We start from the raw sequence: 20,958 nt of genomic DNA on the forward strand, positions 1-20,958 counted from the left end.
GAGCTGCAGGTGCGTCAGCGTGATCTTTTGGCACCGCTGAGCGACGAAGTGGACGTGGTTGTTGGGCGTGGGCGTGTTGGAATGCCAGGGCATCAACTGCGGTAGACCGAAGCAAAGGTACAGCTCAACAAAATATGCATCCATGTTGTGAGGTGTTCTTCCGTGTGTAATTTCTAAACATCCTGCACAGGGATACAGCTATAAAAGAATACCGAGAGGGCTATAAGCCCACAATCGGATCGCGCGACCACTGTCCATCAAGACACAGGTGACCACTGGACAGACAGCTATGAGGGATCATCTGCGAGACACCTTTGGTACACGCTACGACATCTCAGGCCCTGTAACGAACAACATGTCTAAGAAGGTAAAACGAGTCTGAGCATGTTGTTTTACATGACTGACACTAAAATCTAAACTTAATATTCAGATGTGATGCCCTTCAATGTAATTCAGCATCTGTATGCAGTAACGGGATGAGTCAGGGTTCATGCACTCGAGAAGGACAGAGGTAGCTTTCCGTATGTCATTGTACTGTGTGCGCACCACTTGAGACATACAAAACTGCACAGATGCGTAGCTAAGTATCTGAAATATATTTCATTTGTGAGACATCGCTCTACGATTCAAGGATCTGCGGATAATTAGTGGCAAACACTGTATCGAGATATCCCCTTCTTTTACATAACGCTAGTAGCTCGTCTCAGTGGGGATTATTTCTTTTACTCTTTTTGTTTTTTACATGCGGGGTCTTCCTTTACAAAACTCGTCTCAGTGGGGATCCACGACACAGTTACAAAACAAATTGATTGATATAGCCGTTCAGATGCCCATTCGGAACAATTTACGCGTCTTCACACAGTGACTTCATTCCCTTTCTTTACTTCATTTTAGGGGTGTGTCAGCCGAATACGCTAATCCTCGAATCCTACACTCAAAGAAAAAGGTATAATTTTCTACCCGTCCCGGTAGTGTTGGATTGCATCCACATTTCTACTCAAACCAATTTTACCTTTTGGGTGAACTGCAGAGCAGAAACAAACCACAGAGTTGAAGCCCTCGTTCTACCAGCGTAGGTAGGATATTCTACACCTTTTTTCTTGGAGACAACATGGGAGAGAGTAGCAAGGGAAAGGGACGCCGTCGCTTATAGCCGCAGTGGAGAAGGCGCGCGGGGATTGGCCCGAAATGGTACAATGTCGTTCTACCAGCTTGAGTTAGAAATTCTACCTTTTTAGATGATTATGAATGGGGAACTTGGCCACATGAGAACAATGTAAACAATCAAACAAGAAAACATACGTCGACCAACCAGGCAGAATCAAAGAAACCTGGCTGGTGGATTCGAAAGATTCGATTCGCCGTTTTGGACACTGTGATTCGAATTCCTGAATCCCGATAGGCACGTATTCGAGATTCCGGAATCCGAATCCCAGTGTCCAAAACGCCTAATCGAATCTTTCGAATCCACCAGCCACGTTTGTTTGTTCCTTTTTGAAATTGGTGCCTCCGGAGTCCGCCGAAAGCCTGATTGGTCGGCGTGTGTTTTCTTGTTTGATTGTTTACATTGTTCTCATGTGGCCAAGTTCCCCATTCATCATCAATAATTTATCTGTTATCGTTGCTGTTCTGGAATGAAAGAGCTCAGGTAGGAACTCTTTCGTTAAATTTTGAAAAGTAACATGGTTTTGGTGAAATCGATTAAACTCGAGAATTATGTATTTCCTGTAGTCGGTGAACAGCAGGTTAAATAAAAACAGTTAACCAGAAGTTTATGGTATATGTTTTCATGAGCATGAACTATTATTGAATTTGTTTGTCATCAAACAAATATCTCATATTCTGCTTCAAAACACTTTTCAGTATAAGTGTGTTTTTTTTCTGGCTATTCAAACTATTTTTAAGGAGGGGTTCGAAAGATTCGAGATTGTAAGATTCATGGATTCACACAGCCTTCCTTAGATTCGGATTCGGATTCGGATTCGGAAAATTAGAGATTCGTTCCATCTCTACTTAATTTACCTTTTTTTCTGGCCCTTTTGGCGTGTGGTTGGGACCGCAATGTGTTTTGCACTGAAATGCGTGACCCGGAGCGAATATTTCGTGAATGCTCAGCTCTATTGCACAATGTTATCTCAGTAGTAGTTACAATGAGGCTACGCTCAAGCTCAATTATCAGTTATTGTTGTAAACCGTGTACAGAGCAATCCCTCTTTGGCAACAGCTAAATGGCGTAGACGCAGGCAAGGCGGTGGACAAGCTCCATGGTACTAAAGCCTGAGCAATGGCTGAACACTGAATACGACACGACGGGGCACCTCAAACCCGCAGAAACGTTTAATTGCTACAAGCTATACAGGCAAAATATATACAGAGTTGACGCATGGAAAAGAAACAAGGAAAGGAGGAGCGAGAAGAAAAGGAACAAGGCCAACACAAGGAGCCTTTTAAGCTGGTTCTGCTAGTTTGAGCTGTCTCGTCGTGTCGTCTTCAGCATTCACCCATTGCTTAGGCTTTTGTACCATGGAATCTTTCTTTGGGGTCTCAATAACACAGTCACTCATGGCGCCACCTCACCTAGAACACTGTAACTGTGCTTAAGCTGGTTGTGTTTTGCATGCATATCAATGCAGGGGAATGTCCGATCGTAATCAGAATTATTTTTAATATAGTTTCGTAGATTTGGAATCGTTTGCAACAGTAACATTAAAAAGTGGTAAAGTCGGCATACCCCTTGTTGCACATAGAGGCTCAATTATCTGTCTTCACTTACAGTGTGTGAAATGTCCCAGGAAGTGCCACCTTTGATTGCTGAGCATGCTCTGACACTCACACAAAGAGCTGAAGAGGAAGTCCTGCTGTTGCCACCTGTTGCATCACAGGTGAAGGTAATGGGTTCTGAAGAGGCTTTAAATGCCTCACAGTATGATGATCAGTTCTTTGGTGTCAAGAATGGCAAGGTGATATATGTAGGGATTGTGTAGGTATCACAGAGATACATAAGTGTGCATAAGCTCACAAGCTGAGGATGAGCTACACTTTTACAGTCGCTTAATCCTGTATTAAGTGCACCTGATTAAGAGTGTATTGTAATGGACAATATACACGGTGCAAAAACATTGGCCACTGTAAGCAATAATGCTCAGCAATTACACGATTTCAGTGAACCGGTGCCGTGACCACGCATGAAGCTTGGAAAAGGGGTACCGCCCACGTAAATTTCAAATTGATTAAAATTCGCAATTAAAAGTTACAATAGAATGGCTTTGCAGGCAGACATGTTGGAAGCAGTGCACATGTCGAGGAGCATATTATACATAGTGCTCTGTGCCATTTCTGGCAGTTGGGGACAAGAGCGAAAATCAACACTCAGATGAACGGATACATTGTGTTTCATTATGTTTCCTTACCGTCGAAGCGCACACACTGGCCCACCTTGTCAGTTCAGGGCCAGTTCTCCTGACCGACCGAATGCAGGTTTTTTCTGGAATATCTGGCGGCATCTCGTCCTGCAGGTTTAATACCAAACTGATCATGACCTCCCATTCCGCGTAAGGTTTTATCAGATTCGCGTGGTATGTCCTTAACTCCTTCTGGCGCCTCATTTGGATAACGTAGTTGGTTTCGGAGAGTTTGTTCATGACCTCAACCGGACCTTCCAGAACTTTTTATTTTGTCCTGCCGGTCTAAGAATGGTACCTTATCACGGCCCACTTTTCGGAACCATTACTTTTTCTCGGGGAACCTGTGGGCTGTGTTGCGACTCTCATTATAAGAATTGGGCAAACCATAAAATGAGGGACGGGCACAAGGGGGGCAAACTAGTTGAAAGTGATTATTACATTCAATACAAAAGGTGTACAGAAGCTCGCCGTTACAACTGTCCTGTACCTCGGATCGTAGGGGAAGACGACGAGGACCCGATGGTCTCCCGTTTTGTAGGTGGCTTTGGGGCTTCTACCTTTAACGTTTCCAGGAAGATGCCCTATTTGGGTGTCAGAAGCTTGTGGGAAAGGCGTCTGCCACGGCGGAGGGAACAAATCCCTCAGAATGGGTAAAAGAGGAACTTGTTCGCATGCTTCCCGCCACTTGGAACGGATTTGGTCGACTCACATTGACGCTCGTAAATCATAACAAGATGACCAGTGGAACACCCGAATCCAATCCGAAACAACCAGTGAAATGCAGATATCGTGCCAGGGAGCAAAAAAAGGCGCCTCAGATCAGACAGTGGAATTTAGTGTAGTACCCTGTTTTTAACTGGAAAGGTAACTCAGATGATGTAACTCACATTTTTTACTTATATATTTTTAGGTGCATTTCGGCCACGACATCTACATCGAACTATACAAGTGGGTCTTTTCCAGTGAAGCGAAGACGGACTCCTTGTTTTGCCGAGAAATTTATCGATCATTGTGGGACCCTAGGGAACTCGTCGGAAGGAGTATCACTGGTGAAGCAACCAGGAGCTTCAAGAAAGAGGGCTGGCCACCCAAGAAGGCTCTGACGTGAAGAAAGCTCTCTGTAGTGCAAACTTAGTAGCCACATGTCTAATATATATTGCATGTGCTTCTTAGGTACTGTGTACAAATTTAACAGGCACAGCTTTGAATGTCAGGTTACCTCGATCTATCAACATTATCTTTAACAGTGTCTGTGCCGTAGTTGAGTTCAGTACCAAAATCTTGTCTGTCATGTCCCTGTACAAAGGATCGAGCTTGGTCCCGTAGTACGACTTAGCCTGTAGACTGTGTCAGCGTAGGTATTCCGGCCAACACTATAACATGTTCAGATATTGGCAAAACAGTTAACAGGATGGGCTCATATGAAGTGGTCGATTTCGGTTGAGGTGTTCTTTGCTGGCACACCGATAAAGCTGAACAAATCTGTCGTACACCATGCTCCATCACTTTCCAGCGTTTGGTCGGTCTTTGTGGGTCCACTCTTTGCAATGCACCCATCTCATTGGATCACGGATAGGGTTTGCCACTCTGACCTTTCTCTGATGGTCAAGGTTGTCACCAATTCGGGAGCAAAGCCTGCGCGTAAGCCCAAATATGTGCAGTGTGATGTTTGACCCTTGTCGTCGTTACGGTAGTACTCGCTCTACTGTTACCACGATGTCTTTTATCCTTTGAGAAACACATTTTTTTGTGTGTGTATCTCTGCACGCCCTGTTGTGCCATGAAGCCTGCAAAACGCCTGCATGAATCCTGAACCGTGTTACTCTTCTTGGCCGTGCGTGGTAGCAGTATGCTTTCACTTTCTCGTCATTATATCCAGCACTTGCAATATTTTCACAGTACAATGCATATTATTTGATTTTCAGATGCCTTCAACTGATATGTCGAGATGACGGCCCCTGCAAGTCTTTCCCGTGAAAGCACGGAGGAGAGAGAGAAGAGGGCCAAAGAAATGGCCACCAGAAAAGCGGTGTTTAGGGCGCACATAAGGGTAATGTTAAATGACATGAATAAATGCGCAAGTAATTGGCAAATGTAGTGGCGTGGTAGCACATTACTCCTGGATACATTATCCAACCATAAGATTCATGTACAGCACTACATGCTCCCAGAGTTGAGATCAGAGTACAAAGGCAGACACTAACAGAACCACTGCTTCACATGATGGAATGGGATGTCGAGCACTACATCGATGTGGGTTGTGGGATCCTACATCGGTGTGGAATGTAGAATCCCACAATGATGTGTGATCCCACACCAATGGGGGACCTTGCATCGATGTGAGACCTTATACCACAATCCCATGGCCCTCCTGTGGGAATTTTCAACAACACAATTGTTGCCTCAAGCAGAAGTGCGTCCCCTTATTAATCGGAGAAAGAGTACTCATCTTAGTCTTAGTAGTTGATGTACGCTGTCTATTTCGGCAAATTAATATTACATACTCATAATACATTTCTAAGTCCAACCGTCAAGGTAGACATGCACTGATTCCTATTTTTACGAAGACAAATTGGTTAAAATATTCTCATTTTCCAAGGACAATTGAGGAATGGGCCTTCTCGTAGTTTGGGCTCTGAAAGTGCTATTAACTTGTTTCTTGATTATTGATATTGTTGCTAATTTGTTCTATGGTTACTAATTGTTAGTTGTGCACCAAATTATTCACTAATCCTGTTCTGTGTAACATAATTTTGTCTTGTACCTAGCCCTCCTGCTTGACCCTTGTGGGCCTGCAGTATCTAGTAAATAAAAATAAAAGAAAGTACAAACATAGCTGCCGCCATTGTGTGTACGTACAGCGGGGCAGCGTTGCATCGACTTTTCAGGGTTTTCTGCAGCCGCCGCTGTTCTGTATCGGTCAGGGATTCAAAATTAGCCTCCGAGTAGCCTCTCAGGGGTCATTCTTTCCGGTGGCCTCTTCTCCCGGGAATTTCCTTCCGGATATTTGCGTTCATAAGGTTTCCATTCTTCTATTACCACAAAATAAATACCCTTTAGTGACTACATTTCTTTAATAAATAAATACGAATAAAACTGTTTCACACGTTTACTCGCGGTACTTCTGTGAGCATTACTGAAGAGTACGCGAATCTGCTGTTGTTCTTGGAAGTGTCTATGATTGAAAAGAAAATAATGAGAATTACAGGTACATTACCACAACTACATTGACTTATGTGTTCTCGCAACGAATGAGGTGGTTTTACTAAATGGCTGTGTTCGGAAATCCATCATCCTGTCTCTCTTCGTCTACAGCGCATTGTTTAAGTCTTAGTCAATTTATTTGAGCCATGAACAACATTATACTCACTGATTGACATATACGTAATACAGAAACTTACACAATACCTGTAAAATGTGTTTCAACAAGAAGCTATGCCGTCATTACTTCGCACACAGCTGCTCCAAAATTCATAGCTGCTTAAGAAATAACGGGTTAGCAGCAGCCACGTTTGTCTAAACGTCACACAACGAAGCAGTGCCGTTTGGATTCTTATCTTCGCAAGTGTAAGTCACTGCAAATAGTACAAACCGTACAGTATGTCTCGATTCAAACTGGAACACGGGATCTGGCTGCTGTTTTTCGGTACGTACATCAGGGTTCTTTGTTCCATGCCACGTGTCATTTAGTAGAACTGTGTATTGGAAGTGCATAGCGGTGGACATTGAATTAGAACACGGCCCTTCAATACTCTTTCTGGTCAGGAAACTACGCCCGAATACAATAGACCACTTAAGGACAATTGCTCCCGCTTGAGGCGATCGCGTTGTTCGGGAGGAGACACCCTCGTCGGGCAGACGACGTATCCGCAGCACTGTGTGTTTTCAGGGAATATTTGATAAGCTGCTTTTCAAAGTTCATTTCTTGTTCATAGCAGAAACAATTAATTCTCGAAGCGATTCCTGATTTGAGCCGGCACATTTCAGTTCAATGAACATAAATTTGCAGATTTGGCGCGTATATTGCAACCTTTGTTGTTGTCTTTCTTTGACACGGAAAATTTTAATTTTGCTTTCACTCGGGGCTCTCAATGATGGTTGAGAAACATATTATTGCATTTTGTTGCAAAATCCAGTGGTATATTGTAAGCTAATGACGGTTTCCGTAGTTATTGCGTGAGGGCGAAACTTTCCAAACGCGTGATTTTCTTGTTTTCCTCGTAGTAGTTTGTTGTAACTTGAACAGAGATAAAATGACGAGGTGATTCTATTTCAGCGCAGACAGATAAGGCTTCAGAAGAATATCGTATAGAAATCCTGTATTTTAATAATCTAAAATGATCTCTGGCGGTAGGAGAGCCGGGGGATACACATGCTCTAAATCGTATGGCTGGATCTTTTTCGGCGAGGAAGTGTGCTTATACTTTGTTTTTAATGTGGTGCAGTGCTATGCACAACGTTTAACATATCGTAGACAGCAATTTTTACACACTTTGGGAAGAGATGATGGGAAAACCCGTTGTGAGAGATCACAACAAAACCAGCAGGCACAATGATTGGTGCCTCCTGAATGTAGTTTGGACGGATACTCTGTAATTACGGAGGGAACGATATGGTCCTTTACTGATTCCAACAGGATTCAAGCCGGGCTATTAAATTAACACGATAGAATTTCCTGTTGCTAGTGTGGCCTGATAGCGCTTTTCAACTATAGAATTTGGCTGACAAGGTTCAGATATCAAATTCAACGGCTACACTATCATCGCGTTGTAGATAGCCTCGGCATATGAGTCAGATCCGCTCCAGGACATTTTACTGAACAAACTATTTAAAATGGTGGAATGGAGTTTTATTTGGAAGGTCAGAAGGAAACTTTGGAAATTTCTTCCAAACACCCATAGAAACACTATGCAAGCCGTACGCGCAGGCACAGGCGGACAAGAAATTCTCCCACTGAACGATCGCGCCACCACGCGCCGCTCGGCCGCCGAAATGAAATTCTCGCGCGAGTTTCCTGACCAGAAAGAGTATTGAGTGACCGTGATTGGGAGGTTGCTTTCCCACTGGTAGCTGAACCTTTAATGCAACGAGAAAGTGTGAAAATTTACATAAATTCCAATGAAATAAAAATGGTACTAATATGTGGCAAATGTTCCTGGCAGAAAAAAAATCCCTTGACTGGATGTCTCGCCGTTGCATACGTTATTTGCTATCAATTTCTTTCATGATGGGTGGACAACCCTGTGTATATACAGGGTGTTTCACCTAAAGTGGTAAAAAATTCTAACAGGCGACGTACTCGCCGGAGGATTGTGAAGCGACAGTTTCCTTCTTGAATCTTTTGCCGCCACTTAGGAAGGCTTTGGACAAAGTTTAATTGAGGAAAATTTAATTTTTTAAATCGATCTTTGAAAATTGCCAAGCCAAACTCACTTTTTTTCTACAGAAATATGAAGTCCTCCACGGATAACCGCAGACCCAACCAAAACTACGCACAGTATAGCAACATAAATAGTCGAAAAGAATTAGTAAAAGTGCTCCTTTAGTCTCGTCTGCTTTATTGTTGCCATAGAGCGCGCGTGAAATGTGCCGCTAGAGAAGGAAGGGTCCCCGCTTTCATTTGTCTTGCATTAATCGTGATCAGACAATCGTCACCAGCATCATGGTCAAAGCCGGGGAAAAAAGGTAAACAAGAGGCGGGAGCACTTCCTCTTCGCCGAACCTTCCACGCGCCTTTTTGGGACAATGAAGCAGGCGGAGCTAAAGCAGCAGTTTCATTAATTTTTTCGACTATTTCTGTTGCTATACTGTGCATAGTTTTTGTTGGGTCCGCGGTTACTCGCGGAGTGTAAAAAAGTGACGTTAGCGTGACAATTTTCAAAGTTCGATTGCAAAAAAATAAATTTCCCTGAATAAAAAAAATGTCTAAAGCCTCTCTAAATGGTGGCAAAAGTTTCGAGAAGGTAAGTGCCGAAAGTCCCACAATCCTCCGGCGAGTACGTCGACATTTAGAATTTTTTATAACTTTAGGTGAAAGACCCTGTTTTGGGGAGAGAAATAGGAGACAAAACGGTGATTCCACGTACGATCAGGCATGCTGGTCTGGACGTGGTCTCAGATTTTGCTTGAAATAACTTCAACATATAAGACTCATTGGATCATGACTCAAGACTCTTGGTTTCTCAACTGACGCTACGCAGAGGACCCGCAACACAACAGTAAAGTGAACGATCGGCCAAGTCTGCCATTTTTTTACATAGAGATGAGATTTTGTAGAGCACTTTTGTACACCTCTGTCCACTGCCCTATATATGGACAACCACAAAAAAAATCCCAAAGGAATCCCAAAGGTTTCTTCCGGAACTTATATGTTCAAGAACTTCAAAATTATATGTTGTTGGCCGATATCTCGAGATGACGAAGCCGTTTGCGTCAAGTCGCTATGTCAATTCGCAGTCGTGCAAAATAATTAAAGTAGCACAGAAGTCATTTTTCACACCCTGTTTTCTTCCCATAAAACTGTTAAGGTGGAATCACCTCAATGTAATCTCTATGGGGCCCTTCTGTCCACAGTCCAGGTCATCTCTGACAGGGCAGCACATATTGAATTGAACGTCACAGGGATAATACTATGACCGATCTTGCATTGACTGACACCTTTCTTATTCGTGTGCGACACTTGGTTGAATTTATACAAATTTCTGTTGCTTTGGATATCAATACATGGGGCTCTATGGGAAGAACACTAAAACGCTCATTAAGTGTTTCCTATAGTGATGAGCCGCTTGAGAATGGTGTCATGTCGTTCATCTCTTCTCAAGCAAGTTTTTCACTTCGGGCACCCAAATCTTCGTGATAAACTGGACAAAAAGATTAATTTTGTAGTCTGCTACGGAGGACCAGACGGAGGACTGCACTGTGCTGCCACCGCTATCAGTTTCCGCTTCGGAAGAGGAGCGGCCGTAATGGGGGAGAGAACGTTCTCCGTTGAAGTTGAAACCGAATGCTATGCCGCGTGCACGGAATTTGGCCATGCTGTATTTCATCACATCGGCTACGGATAGTCTTAACGAACCAGGCGTGTTTGAACAGTTCGAAGACCTCGGGGGTATCGTCTGCAGGTGTTCTATCGTAATAGTTTACGATACAAATGTTGAGCTTAAACAGCTTCCAGAAATTATGCATATGGTAGAACACTGACTTCGTGATGTTCTTAGTCTCTGACAAAATTTTGAATTAGTTGCTAGGTATTTATAAATAACTAATTTATGAAGAATTAAGAATTTACTAACAACAAATTTGTTACTGATTATAAATTTGTAAATAACTAACTAAAGTAACTAAAAAGTGCACATTTGCGCGGCGAGCTTATAATATGGTATCTGTGCTCGCGTACTGTTTCTATCTTGCTTTTATGAAGGTTACGATCGTAGCCTGATTAAAAATAACAACAGTCAATAAAACATAATGCGAGCGGGACCTGTAGCTTCAGTACTCGAGTAATGAAACTACAGGTCCCACTCGCATCAGGATTCAGGAGTAACTTCTTCCTTTTTTGTGTTCCTCATTTATCTAATTTTGGGGGAGAGTTGTGCGATCCTTGCCGGTGGCCTGACATATAAAGTAGTGAATCGTGCACACTTGCACTGGATAATTTCATTGACAGCAATATCTGATTAGGTACTATTTTATTTTGTCAGTACATTCACGGAAGAATGCACAGCCATTTCGAATACTGAAGTAATAATAATAATGGTGCCGTGATGTTACACGTAAGGTTTGTTTGTCTACAGTATGGCAACATGTTGCACATGCCGCATGGTAGGACTGCGGATAATTTCGACCACTTGAGGTTCTCTTGGAGTGCGTAGGAAATATCCGACACACGGTGCCAGAAGCAATGTTTGCCTCCCCACATTGCTACCGTCCCGATGACAGTACCCCGCCGACGGAACCCGCGAATTTGAGCTCAGCAGGCCAACACGTTACCGACTCAGCTGCCGAGGAGGGCACTGAAGTAATGAAGTGAAGTAAAGATGGCACGTTGAGCAATATGAGGCATTTCACGGCAGTGTGCAAACCTAAAGTTCAACACTAAAATAATTGTCATACACATAATTTTCTTTTCTCATCCCCTTTTTGCATCATGGCTCACCTCCACATTTCGTGTTTGCTACCGAACTATTTGGGGGAATAAATTTAGTGGTGCGATAGCAGTAACACAGACAAAACTAAGTATGTCAGTACTTGTTTTTATTCCAGCGTGTAGCCTTCTTCAGGCAGGGATTTGGAGTCTACTTGTTTGTGTTCCTTTTCGACGACATTATCGTGACAAATCACATCTAATTATGCCATTGTTTAAAATATAATGTTTCATGTGTGTTGCTTTTTGAACGCTGTTTATAGAAACGTGGGACTAAGACACGGAACCATTCAAAATAATAAGTGGCTTTTCGGAGCGACCCACTTAGCAGTATACTGCTAAGAGGGTCGCGGTAGGGTCGCGGTCGCGGTAAGAGGGTGCTAAGAGGGTCGGTATGTGTGGGGATTGTTCAGCTGAGTACGTATACGTACTCAGCTGAACAATCCCCACACATGCAATCCTTGAAGAGCGTACGGAGGATAGTAGTCCGATATCCGATCACGGAAGTCGAAATTTGATCAGAGAGCAATACCTCAGGACGAGAGTTCCCATGTCTGTTTACCACATTGATATTTTCGAACGACATAGACGCAAACGTCACTTCCGATTTCTCGCCGAGGAAAGATCACATTACTTGATCGCTTGTCGCGCCATCTATTGAGCAGCCTCCGCGTAATCGGAGCTGTTGTAAACAGAGATGGGAGCTCTTGTCCTGAGGTGTTGCTCTCTGACCGAATTTCGACTTCCGTGATCGAATATCGGCCTACGATCATCTGTATGTTCTTCAACGATTGCATGTGTGGTATTCCCCAGCGTAGGAGGGTCGCTCCGAAAATCCACTCATTATTTTGAATGTTTCCGTGGATGGCGTAGTACCATGTTTCTTTAAACAACTTTCGAAAAGCAACATACGGAAAACATTATATATAAAGCAGGGACAAAATTATGATGTATTACGAGAATATCGCCGAAAACGAACCTAAATGAGCAGTTCAAATCGAAGCCTGGAAAGCATATACGTTGGAATAAAATTGAATGCTCACGAACTTACTTTGCTTGTACTACTGCTAAGGCACTAATAAATTTATTCTCACAACATAGTTGTCCAGCAGGCACGAAATGTGGAGGCAATATCATGACAAAAAACGGAAGGAAATTATGCGCATAACAGTTATTTGCTGTTGAATTTTATGTTTACACACTGTCGTGCATGCCTCATATTGCCGAAAACGTCATCATTACTTCAGTCAGGGGCGGATCCAGGATTTTTCTGAGCGGGGGTCCAGGCTTGGCCAGCATGGTGGATACGAGATCTAGATCAATGAAACACTATGTGAAGACAGAAATTGAGGAGGGGTTCGGGACATCCTGATCCCCTATAGATCCGTCCCTGACTTCACTTCTTTACTTCAGTATTCGGAAATGGCTGTGCTTTCTCCCATGAGTTGTACTGACAAAACAAAATAGTATTAGATATTCCTTTCATTCCAATGTACGTGTGAACGATTCACAGCTTTATACGTCAGGGCACCGACAAGGACCGTATAGCTCTCCCCAAACCTTAGATAAGATAAGGAAAACAACATATGAAGACGTTAGTCCTGGCTAGAGTTGGACCTGCAGTTTCATTATACAAGTACTGAAACTACAGGTGCCGCTCGCATTACGTTTCATTCACTGTTATTATTCTTGATCAGGTTACGATCGTAACCTTCATAAAAAGAATAGGGAGTTTTAGGAAAACCGACAAGTTTCACGATAACGTAAACGAAAACATGATAAGCCATGAAAGATGAAAGTCACTGAAAAAGTTAGCCAGCTGTAGGACTCGAACCCACATCTTCTGGATTGCCGGTCCAGGGCTCTACCAACTGAGCTAAGCTAACACGATTTCTCAGCCAAGGTGCGTCACCTGAAGAGACAAACCAGCTACTCTCTCTCACTCATCCTCCTTTCACCCTTACATTTTTGCTCACTCACACACACATTCCAATCGGCTGATCTTGCAATCGGCTGATTCTTTTGGGGTGGCTGTCATCGAGTTGCTGATATATGATTGACTGTCAGCGATACGCAGTCGGAATCGCAGGACACTTACGATTTCCTAACACTCCCTAATATCAAAAGAGTACGCGAGCACAGGCGTCGTATCTCAGAGGTTTGTCCCGGAAGGACAAGTGGAGGCAACAAAGGGACCAACAGCACCAGACAATATCCGACCAGGTACAACATGGGGGGGGGGGGGGAGTGAAGCAAATGAGGACGGAGCAGGAGCGTTCTCGGCAGGAATCAATGCGTTTTCGGTTCGTTATTCGTTCATACGCCACGGCTGTACCTCATCACCATCACCACCATATTGTTGCAGTTGAACAGTGGAACACTAGTTTGATCTCAACAGGGTGTCCTTATTTTTGCATTAACTGTTCCTCGGCTGACGAAACGCCATTGAAAATCTGTTATGCGAATTTTGACAATCACACTCTTACAAAAAGAAGTACGGTAAACGATCGAGAGTCTAACTAATGCTCAAGTTACACTCACCCAGTCAACACAATATCGTAAACTTCAGTAGAAAACGAGTTTGGAATGCACAAAGTTAACGTTTAAATAGTGATAGGTGAGAACGTCGTTTTCATGTCCAAAATGGCACTCGTTTTGGATCAGTGGCGAACCGCTTTTTTCCTTGTTGGGGCATGTACAGTTGCACGTACAAATGAAAGAATCGGCAGCCATACGACACATAGTATTCAGACCCAACAGAGAGATTCATTTCGAAGGGCAAATTCGAGTAACTCGGACGGTGTGTCATGAGGTCCGGCGGGAGGGCTCTGTTTGGTTAGCCAGACGTATCTCACAGGCCAATCTCGGGACTAATTCCGCGATTTGTACTTTCGACCTGTGCGGTTCACCCGAACCACACCCTAACTGGTAAACAAGAACACAGAAGAAAGAGTTTGGACAGCCAATGAGTACCTTGCGACACGTGTGAACACAAGCCTGTGAAATGAGATCAGTCACAAAGAAAATGTAGCTTTAAACAAAACAAATATTTACTTAGGAAACAGAGAGGCCTTTCAAGCAATAAACTAACCAATGCATATGGAACACAACGCAACGAATACAAACAAACAAACTAACTAACAACGCATGTTACAAAATGATAGGTTATGCGTATTGAGGAACGATTACAAAAGTGCCAAGACAGGCAACAAAGAAACAAATGGCGAGAGAGGGAAGTCTCTGAAAAGGTTAGCCAGCTGTAGGACAAATAAACTAAGTCTTAGCTGGTGCCGGCTGAGGGTCGGGTGCTTGCTCGGCCGATGTTCTGTGGGTGGACGTCACACACACGCGAACACTCACAAAGTCCGTGTTACTGTTGTGTAGTAATGTGACGACTTCTTTGCCGTGGCAGCCATCGTTGTCACCCGTGGTTACGTGAGGCCAACAGACACTGACCGCCCCTGCTTACCGAAGTCACGAAAGTCCCGGTTTGGGCCACCCGCGAAGACGGAATCGTGCAAGCTATGCCTGTCCCCACCAAGACTGCTGAGCGACTCCACTTGTCTCCTCTACATAGCCCATTACGATGCATTCAGTCTACATGCGTTACATCTCACCCCGGTGCCAAACTAGACAAACAAAAATGCAAAACATACAGTACCGCAAACATAGGTTTGGCTAGTCGCAACACGCCCGGATCTCCAAATTTATTGCTGCTGCTGTTTGTCTCAGACGCCTGGGAAAAACAGCCCAAGTCGAGTAATCCGACAACTCGGACGTATCTGTATATGTCCTCCAGGTCGCCTTCGAGCACCATGGGTGCCATTCTCCGGTCGTACGCACCGTCCACGGCTACTCTGTTTCTTTGTTTCTTTGCTTTCGACCCGAGATCTGAAAACAGTCGTCACACCCCAGATATTTGCAGAAAGGGAAGTAAACCCTTTACGTAGAGCTGCTGGCCGTGTTTTGTGGCACTGTGAACCAACGTTATGGGTTCCGAACCCATCTTGGGGCCCCTTGCGAACTTTGCTGCGGAGCCTCGTTCGCATTGGAAGTCGCCAGTGTCTCTCCAACGTGCCAAAGACGATAGCAAAGGAAGTTAGTTGCTGGCCAAAAATCGTCTGTCAAACTAAAGCAAAATAATTTGAATGGTTGTGGTGGTGGTGACGAAAACCGGCTTGCCGTTGTTGGCCTCACGTATGTGGGCTGCGTCACGACTGTAGCCAGGATGAGATGAGATGGTGTCGTGGTGGTGAGATTTGAATGGATTAATAAGCCTGACGAGGTGTCATCAAATGGCGAAGTCAAGAACGCGTCCATCAAAGGCGAGAAAACGGACCAAGACACCGAAAAGCGTTGCCGAAGTGCGCAAAAGGATGCGGCTTGCTCCAAGCATGGAGAACCCTGACAAGTAAGGAAGGCCCTGCACGCACGTCATACTGCGATAGTCGCTGTTGAAAGTGGGAGAATAATACACGTAACATTAAAAAACTCTGCCCAGAGCCAACTATCAATAACAACACTGAGTAATCTATATCGACGGAAACATCAGAAGTAATTTTGATGCTTACCAGCGGCTCTTGTCATCGTAATATGGTATGGGTTGCCACCTGTCACTCTGACAGTTCAAGTCTAACGTTCTGTCCGGTGTATCGGTAAAAATTTCATCATGTCCATGGGTATAGCTCTCCTGCTTGATGACACTTGATAAGACTTGCGCTTGTCCCATCCTACAGTTGGTAGCATCGACAATACATGTGTCATCGGGACGCAAAGTCTTCGAAAACTAGGTTAAAGTAACAAGATATGACAAAACGCAATTTTTGGAATGCGCTGTGCTCATGTAATGCACTTTGTCCCTCCCCACAGTCTGCAGTAGAAGATATGACAAAACTTCTCTGTTGTAACATACTTGGCTATACTTGGACGGATACATAAAACGAATTTTGGATATTCGTGTATATATACCTATTGGAAAAACGTATTGAGGTTACCCCAGAAATCCTGAGGTTACCTCAGGATAAATGGAGGTTCTCTGAGGTTCCCTCAGAGCTGCATGAGGTTCTCCTAACGTTACCTCAAGAAATCCTGAGGCCCTACCTCAGGACCTCAAACCCGGCTGTGGGTTCTCTAAGGTTACCCGAAGAAATTCTGGGGTTCAATCTCAGAACCCCAGACCTGGATGTGGTTCTTTTAAGGCTCCGCCTCAAGACCTCAGACCAGACCGTAGCCCTCCTGGGGTTACCTCAGCTCATCTTTAGTATCATACACCTTACAGCTTTGGGAGTTTCAGGGATCCTTTTAGTTGGAGTGGTTCAAAAGGCTTTTGGAGTACAATTTAGTTTAGTGACTTAAGTTAATTATGTTAACCGAAATAAACTGATAACGTTAACTAACCGTACACCAAACCGTAACGCCAAAACGTTACATGAAATTTCGGGTCATCCACACAGTCCGAAGGCATAAATTCATTTATATGCGGTTAAAAATTAAGGCTCTGCTAGCACAGTAAACGCAAACAGGTTGTACACCAACACGGATGTTATGCAAAAATCACAACGAAAAAATTGCTAAAAAGCAAGTGAGCTGGTGATTATAATTGATATTGTTAAAACCCGAGAACTATATACGGAACAACGAAAAGAGACAAATACTTCCGCGAATGTCTGTTCAGCTCCCTAGTCTCGGGGATTTTCATAATATGCTAAAAGAAATCACAGTACTCCTGTGAAAAATACACTACAGATTTTGACGCAATGAATCATCTTAAAACACAATGAGCACGAATTTTATAGGATAAACGGAAGAAGTTCACGCGCTTAATTTTTGTTAGAGGCCAGAAATAATAGATAAAATTGCAAACAGGAGTTGTTGCGATACTTACTGCTCCTATGAGCTTCAAACAGGTTGGCGACGCCATTACAATGAAATGTTCCGCAAAGAATCTACAAAAGATGGAATATTTGTTTACGAAAAACAACGCGGGAAACATGCAACATCGGTGTCGTTTTGACAGCCGCACTAAGTTTCTTGGCTCGAGCGAAGCATCCCTCTTTCTCCCTTTTTCCTTGGTTTGAAAGGGGCTGTGTAACAAGTTCCCGCTTTTGTGGTTCCTGGAATCGCTTCCTCCCTGATTAGAGCAGTTACACGCCGGCTTCCATGCCAGGGTGTTCGTGCGTATTTGCTTTCTGTCGCTTCTTAATGATGTGCCAGGATGACGTGTTTATACGTGAGGTTCTTGACGACAATCGCTTTCTTGCTTCTGTGGAGAACGTGATACTTTGTCTGGAGACAATGATGCCACGAATTTTCAATCAGAACATGGAATATCCAGTGCCCGCTATTTTTCGGAAGGATAGCAAAAAAAAAAACGTGTGGAGGCTGCTTTCAGCAAGGTACGTGAAAGTTATTTCTTGCATATTGATTTGATCGTATGCGCGTGCGTGCGTACGTGTGCTTTGCATCAAAGAAAAACAATTTGCTTGAATATTTTGTGAATGGAAAGTGACACTTCAGAAATAGATGCAACTTTGAATTTGAAGTATTTGTGATATCGTATTTTCAGGTTCCCTGCGACACATTTCAGATAGACTGCATGTCTCGTGGTAGGCACTGAGGATGTTGCCAGGGCCAGTAGCGAACGATAGCGCATAGGAAAACCTAGACAACCTTCAAGGCGTGCAGCACTTCCCGCAGCAAATGCGGGATGAAGTGAGTGTTTACATATCTTGAACCGTACGCTATAGCCACCGAATTTCTATCCCTCTGTTGCTTTTGATATCATTCTTGATATGCAAAGAGTTACTAAGCTTACATGGAGACTCCACATATGCCAATGGTGAAAACCGTCTGCGTTTTGAGTATCACAATTTACCCTGTAATATACTTTTATGGTTTGTTACCGCGGAGAGCATATTACTTTCGTACATGCTCAGAAAATTTGGTAATCATTATTTAGTGTTTAGCGTATTATTTTTTATTATTTCTTTGGTTATCGTATGCTTGAGCTGAATTTCGTTTCTAGGTGCATATACCTCCAGTGCTTCAAGAGCAGGGCAGAGCAAGGCGAAGAAACCAGAAAGAAAATTAGGAGAGTCTGTGCGACACATGAGCGACAAATTAAAGCGTCTGGAAAAGCATTTAAAGTCTGATGACCTCAATCACAATAGAAAGCATTTGATCACGAAGTGGTGCTACGGGTGGTCGCTGTTGTTATGTCTTGAGTTCCACTCTGTGGTAACCCCAGCACCTGCGCTAAGCCCAGGGTCTCAAGCTCTGAGGTAACTCCAGGACCTCAGGCTCTGAGGCAACCTCAAAACCTCAGATGTCCCATAATACCTCAAGACCTCAGACTCTGAGGTAACCTTAGGAATTATTTTTAATAGGGCGCGCAGGAACGAGGACTACAGAAATATAGACAGGGCAAAACGCTATTCGCAACTCAAGAAATTCTGATGTGGCACCCAAAATCAAGAACTCGATATGCACATGACGTACCTACAACAAAAACAATAGAACAAAAATAAAAATTAAAGAAGAAGAAGAAGAAAAAACCGGGGGGATATGTTCATTGAAGAAGAAGAAAAACGAAAGGAGGAAAGGTCAGACAGGCCGAGGCCGACTTGCTATTCCCAAAAGAGTAAAAAGAAAGCAAGAAAGGAAAAGAAAAAGTGTTGGGGGGAGACGATGGGGTGGCTCAAAGGCTCCTGAGCAGCCCAATGTCCTTCAGGTAGCGCAGGAGGGCTCGGGTGACTGCCCACTATCTGGAGTGCCGGACAGGTCCCAGCAGCGTCGCCAGGGAAAGTTCCCTGTGACCTAGGGAAGTGAGACATAGGGCGAGAACGGCTCGGGGGCCGGCGTACCGCTTGCACTGCAACAAAAGATGACATATGTCGGCGACTGCAGCACTGCAGGGACACATCGCGAACGCCCGTCTATCCATCTTAGAGAGGAGCAGCGGGGTCAGGGCAACATCGAGGCGTAGGCGATGAAGGATAGACTCCTCCTGTCGCGAAAGCCGCTGGGAGAGAGTGAGTTCCATCCTCGGGTCGATGGAGTGGAAGAACGTGTTTGCCGCTACAGCGTTTGAGCTAAGAAAAACAGGTTCCCACACATGCGAAGACACTACCAAGAAGCTTCACATCTTCCACATCTGATTCCAAGTTTATCTATAAAAGCTATCTCTTTTGTACGTTCGAAGTGCTACAGATGGCTGTATTGTTCAATTCTGAAAGATGGAGATTATCAGTGTAAATAGATTTCCTGTCAAATCTGTTGGCTTCATTAACAGTGGCAAACGGCATAGAGGCTACACTGGATAGAAAGGAAAATTTCCGTAATATTGCGTAATTCCGTTTGAAAAGGAGATGTATAACGGCGGTTCACGGACCAACTATGCCCCACGCATAAGATACATCTATCCCTGGCCCTCCTCCCTCTACTTTCTCTGGGACTAGTAATAGTGAGTTTTAGTGTATCGTCTTCGCGTACGTAAGGGATAGCGTGGTCGTTCTGCGCACAGCGCGAAGCCCTCTTTATGGTTTGCGCGTGCACACAACCGCCAATGCTATCCCTTAAGTACGCAAAGGCGATCGCGTACGGTACACTAAATCTTTCCAATAGTAACACGGTAACGGCAAGACGACGATGGCAATCCCAAATAGCAATTCGTTTTTGTGTTGTGCTGACTTCTTGCTGATTGAGGAAATTCATTGTGCACACATCTGGTGCAGGAGTATACCCACAGAAAGTGGTTCCCTTTTTGGGTTACAAGTTACGCAAGCGTGGAGCAACCTATCCCGCAAAGTTCTCAGGGTGGAGATGACCATGAAAATGTGGCAAGAGCTGCAGGAGAAGTTTATGGTGAAAGCGTCGTAGCTACGTAACCTCGTGCCAGTACCTCTGTTAGACGTCCGGTCTACGCCGAGACACACAAACAGCGATAAGCACCACTCGCTTCACGAAGTATCATCCTCCTTAACAATTATGCGCGACGCACCAGACAACTTTGCTACATCGCCGAAGGATGCAGTGAACACCAGCCAGCGGATACTGCCAACAACGACAAGCACTAAAAGAGCTAGTCTAGCTGTCGACTTGCCACGAATACTCCAAGAGTATGGCAAAGCCAGTCTTGCTCATTCACAGGATTGCCTTTTTTGTGGTGAGCTTCACTTTCACAAAGAAGTCAGAGTAAGGCTTATCGTTACTCTAGAATATCGTTGCTCGAAGTCACCTCTCTGCGCTTTTCGTCACTTCGTGCGAACTTAACCGGCCTGTATGTCAAAAGACAGCATCAATTCAGGTATTGTTACAGGATGCCTTTCCATCGGAATCGGGAATGCGCAAGCTCAAGAATTCGCAGCTTCAGTTGGCCTTCCCTTCGTTTTTTATAACCTCTAACAGAAGTGT

General features: G+C 44.1%; 1 protein-coding gene, 1 long non-coding RNA gene and 1 other non-coding gene across 3 annotated transcripts in view; 2 read left to right on the forward strand and 1 right to left on the reverse strand.

Annotated features, from left to right (window-relative positions):
* Window positions 1-18: 18 nt before the first annotated feature.
* On the forward strand, window positions 19-5,472 carry LOC135382978 (uncharacterized). Its single transcript, XR_010419579.1, has 6 exons — window positions 19-117; window positions 191-367; window positions 895-946; window positions 1,031-1,076; window positions 2,776-2,888; window positions 4,315-5,472. It is a non-coding gene; the product is annotated as an uncharacterized LOC135382978 (long non-coding RNA).
* A 1,380-nt stretch (window positions 5,473-6,852) lies between these two features.
* Window positions 6,853-20,958, forward strand: part of LOC135385142 (trichohyalin-like) — a 48,221-nt gene continuing 34,115 nt past the window's right edge. The window contains exon 1 of the mRNA XM_064614315.1: window positions 6,853-7,050. Coding sequence (XP_064470385.1) covers window positions 7,005-7,050 — 46 coding nt within the window. The 5' untranslated portion in view covers window positions 6,853-7,004. The remainder of the gene's footprint in view (window positions 7,051-20,958) is intronic.
* Trnaa-ggc (transfer RNA alanine (anticodon GGC)) lies at window positions 13,361-13,433 on the reverse strand. The gene has a single exon. It is a non-coding gene; the product is annotated as a tRNA-Ala (tRNA).

This window comes from Ornithodoros turicata, chromosome 2, assembly GCF_037126465.1.
Source record: "Ornithodoros turicata isolate Travis chromosome 2, ASM3712646v1, whole genome shotgun sequence".
In the NCBI taxonomy this organism is placed as follows: domain Eukaryota; kingdom Metazoa; phylum Arthropoda; class Arachnida; order Ixodida; family Argasidae; genus Ornithodoros; species Ornithodoros turicata.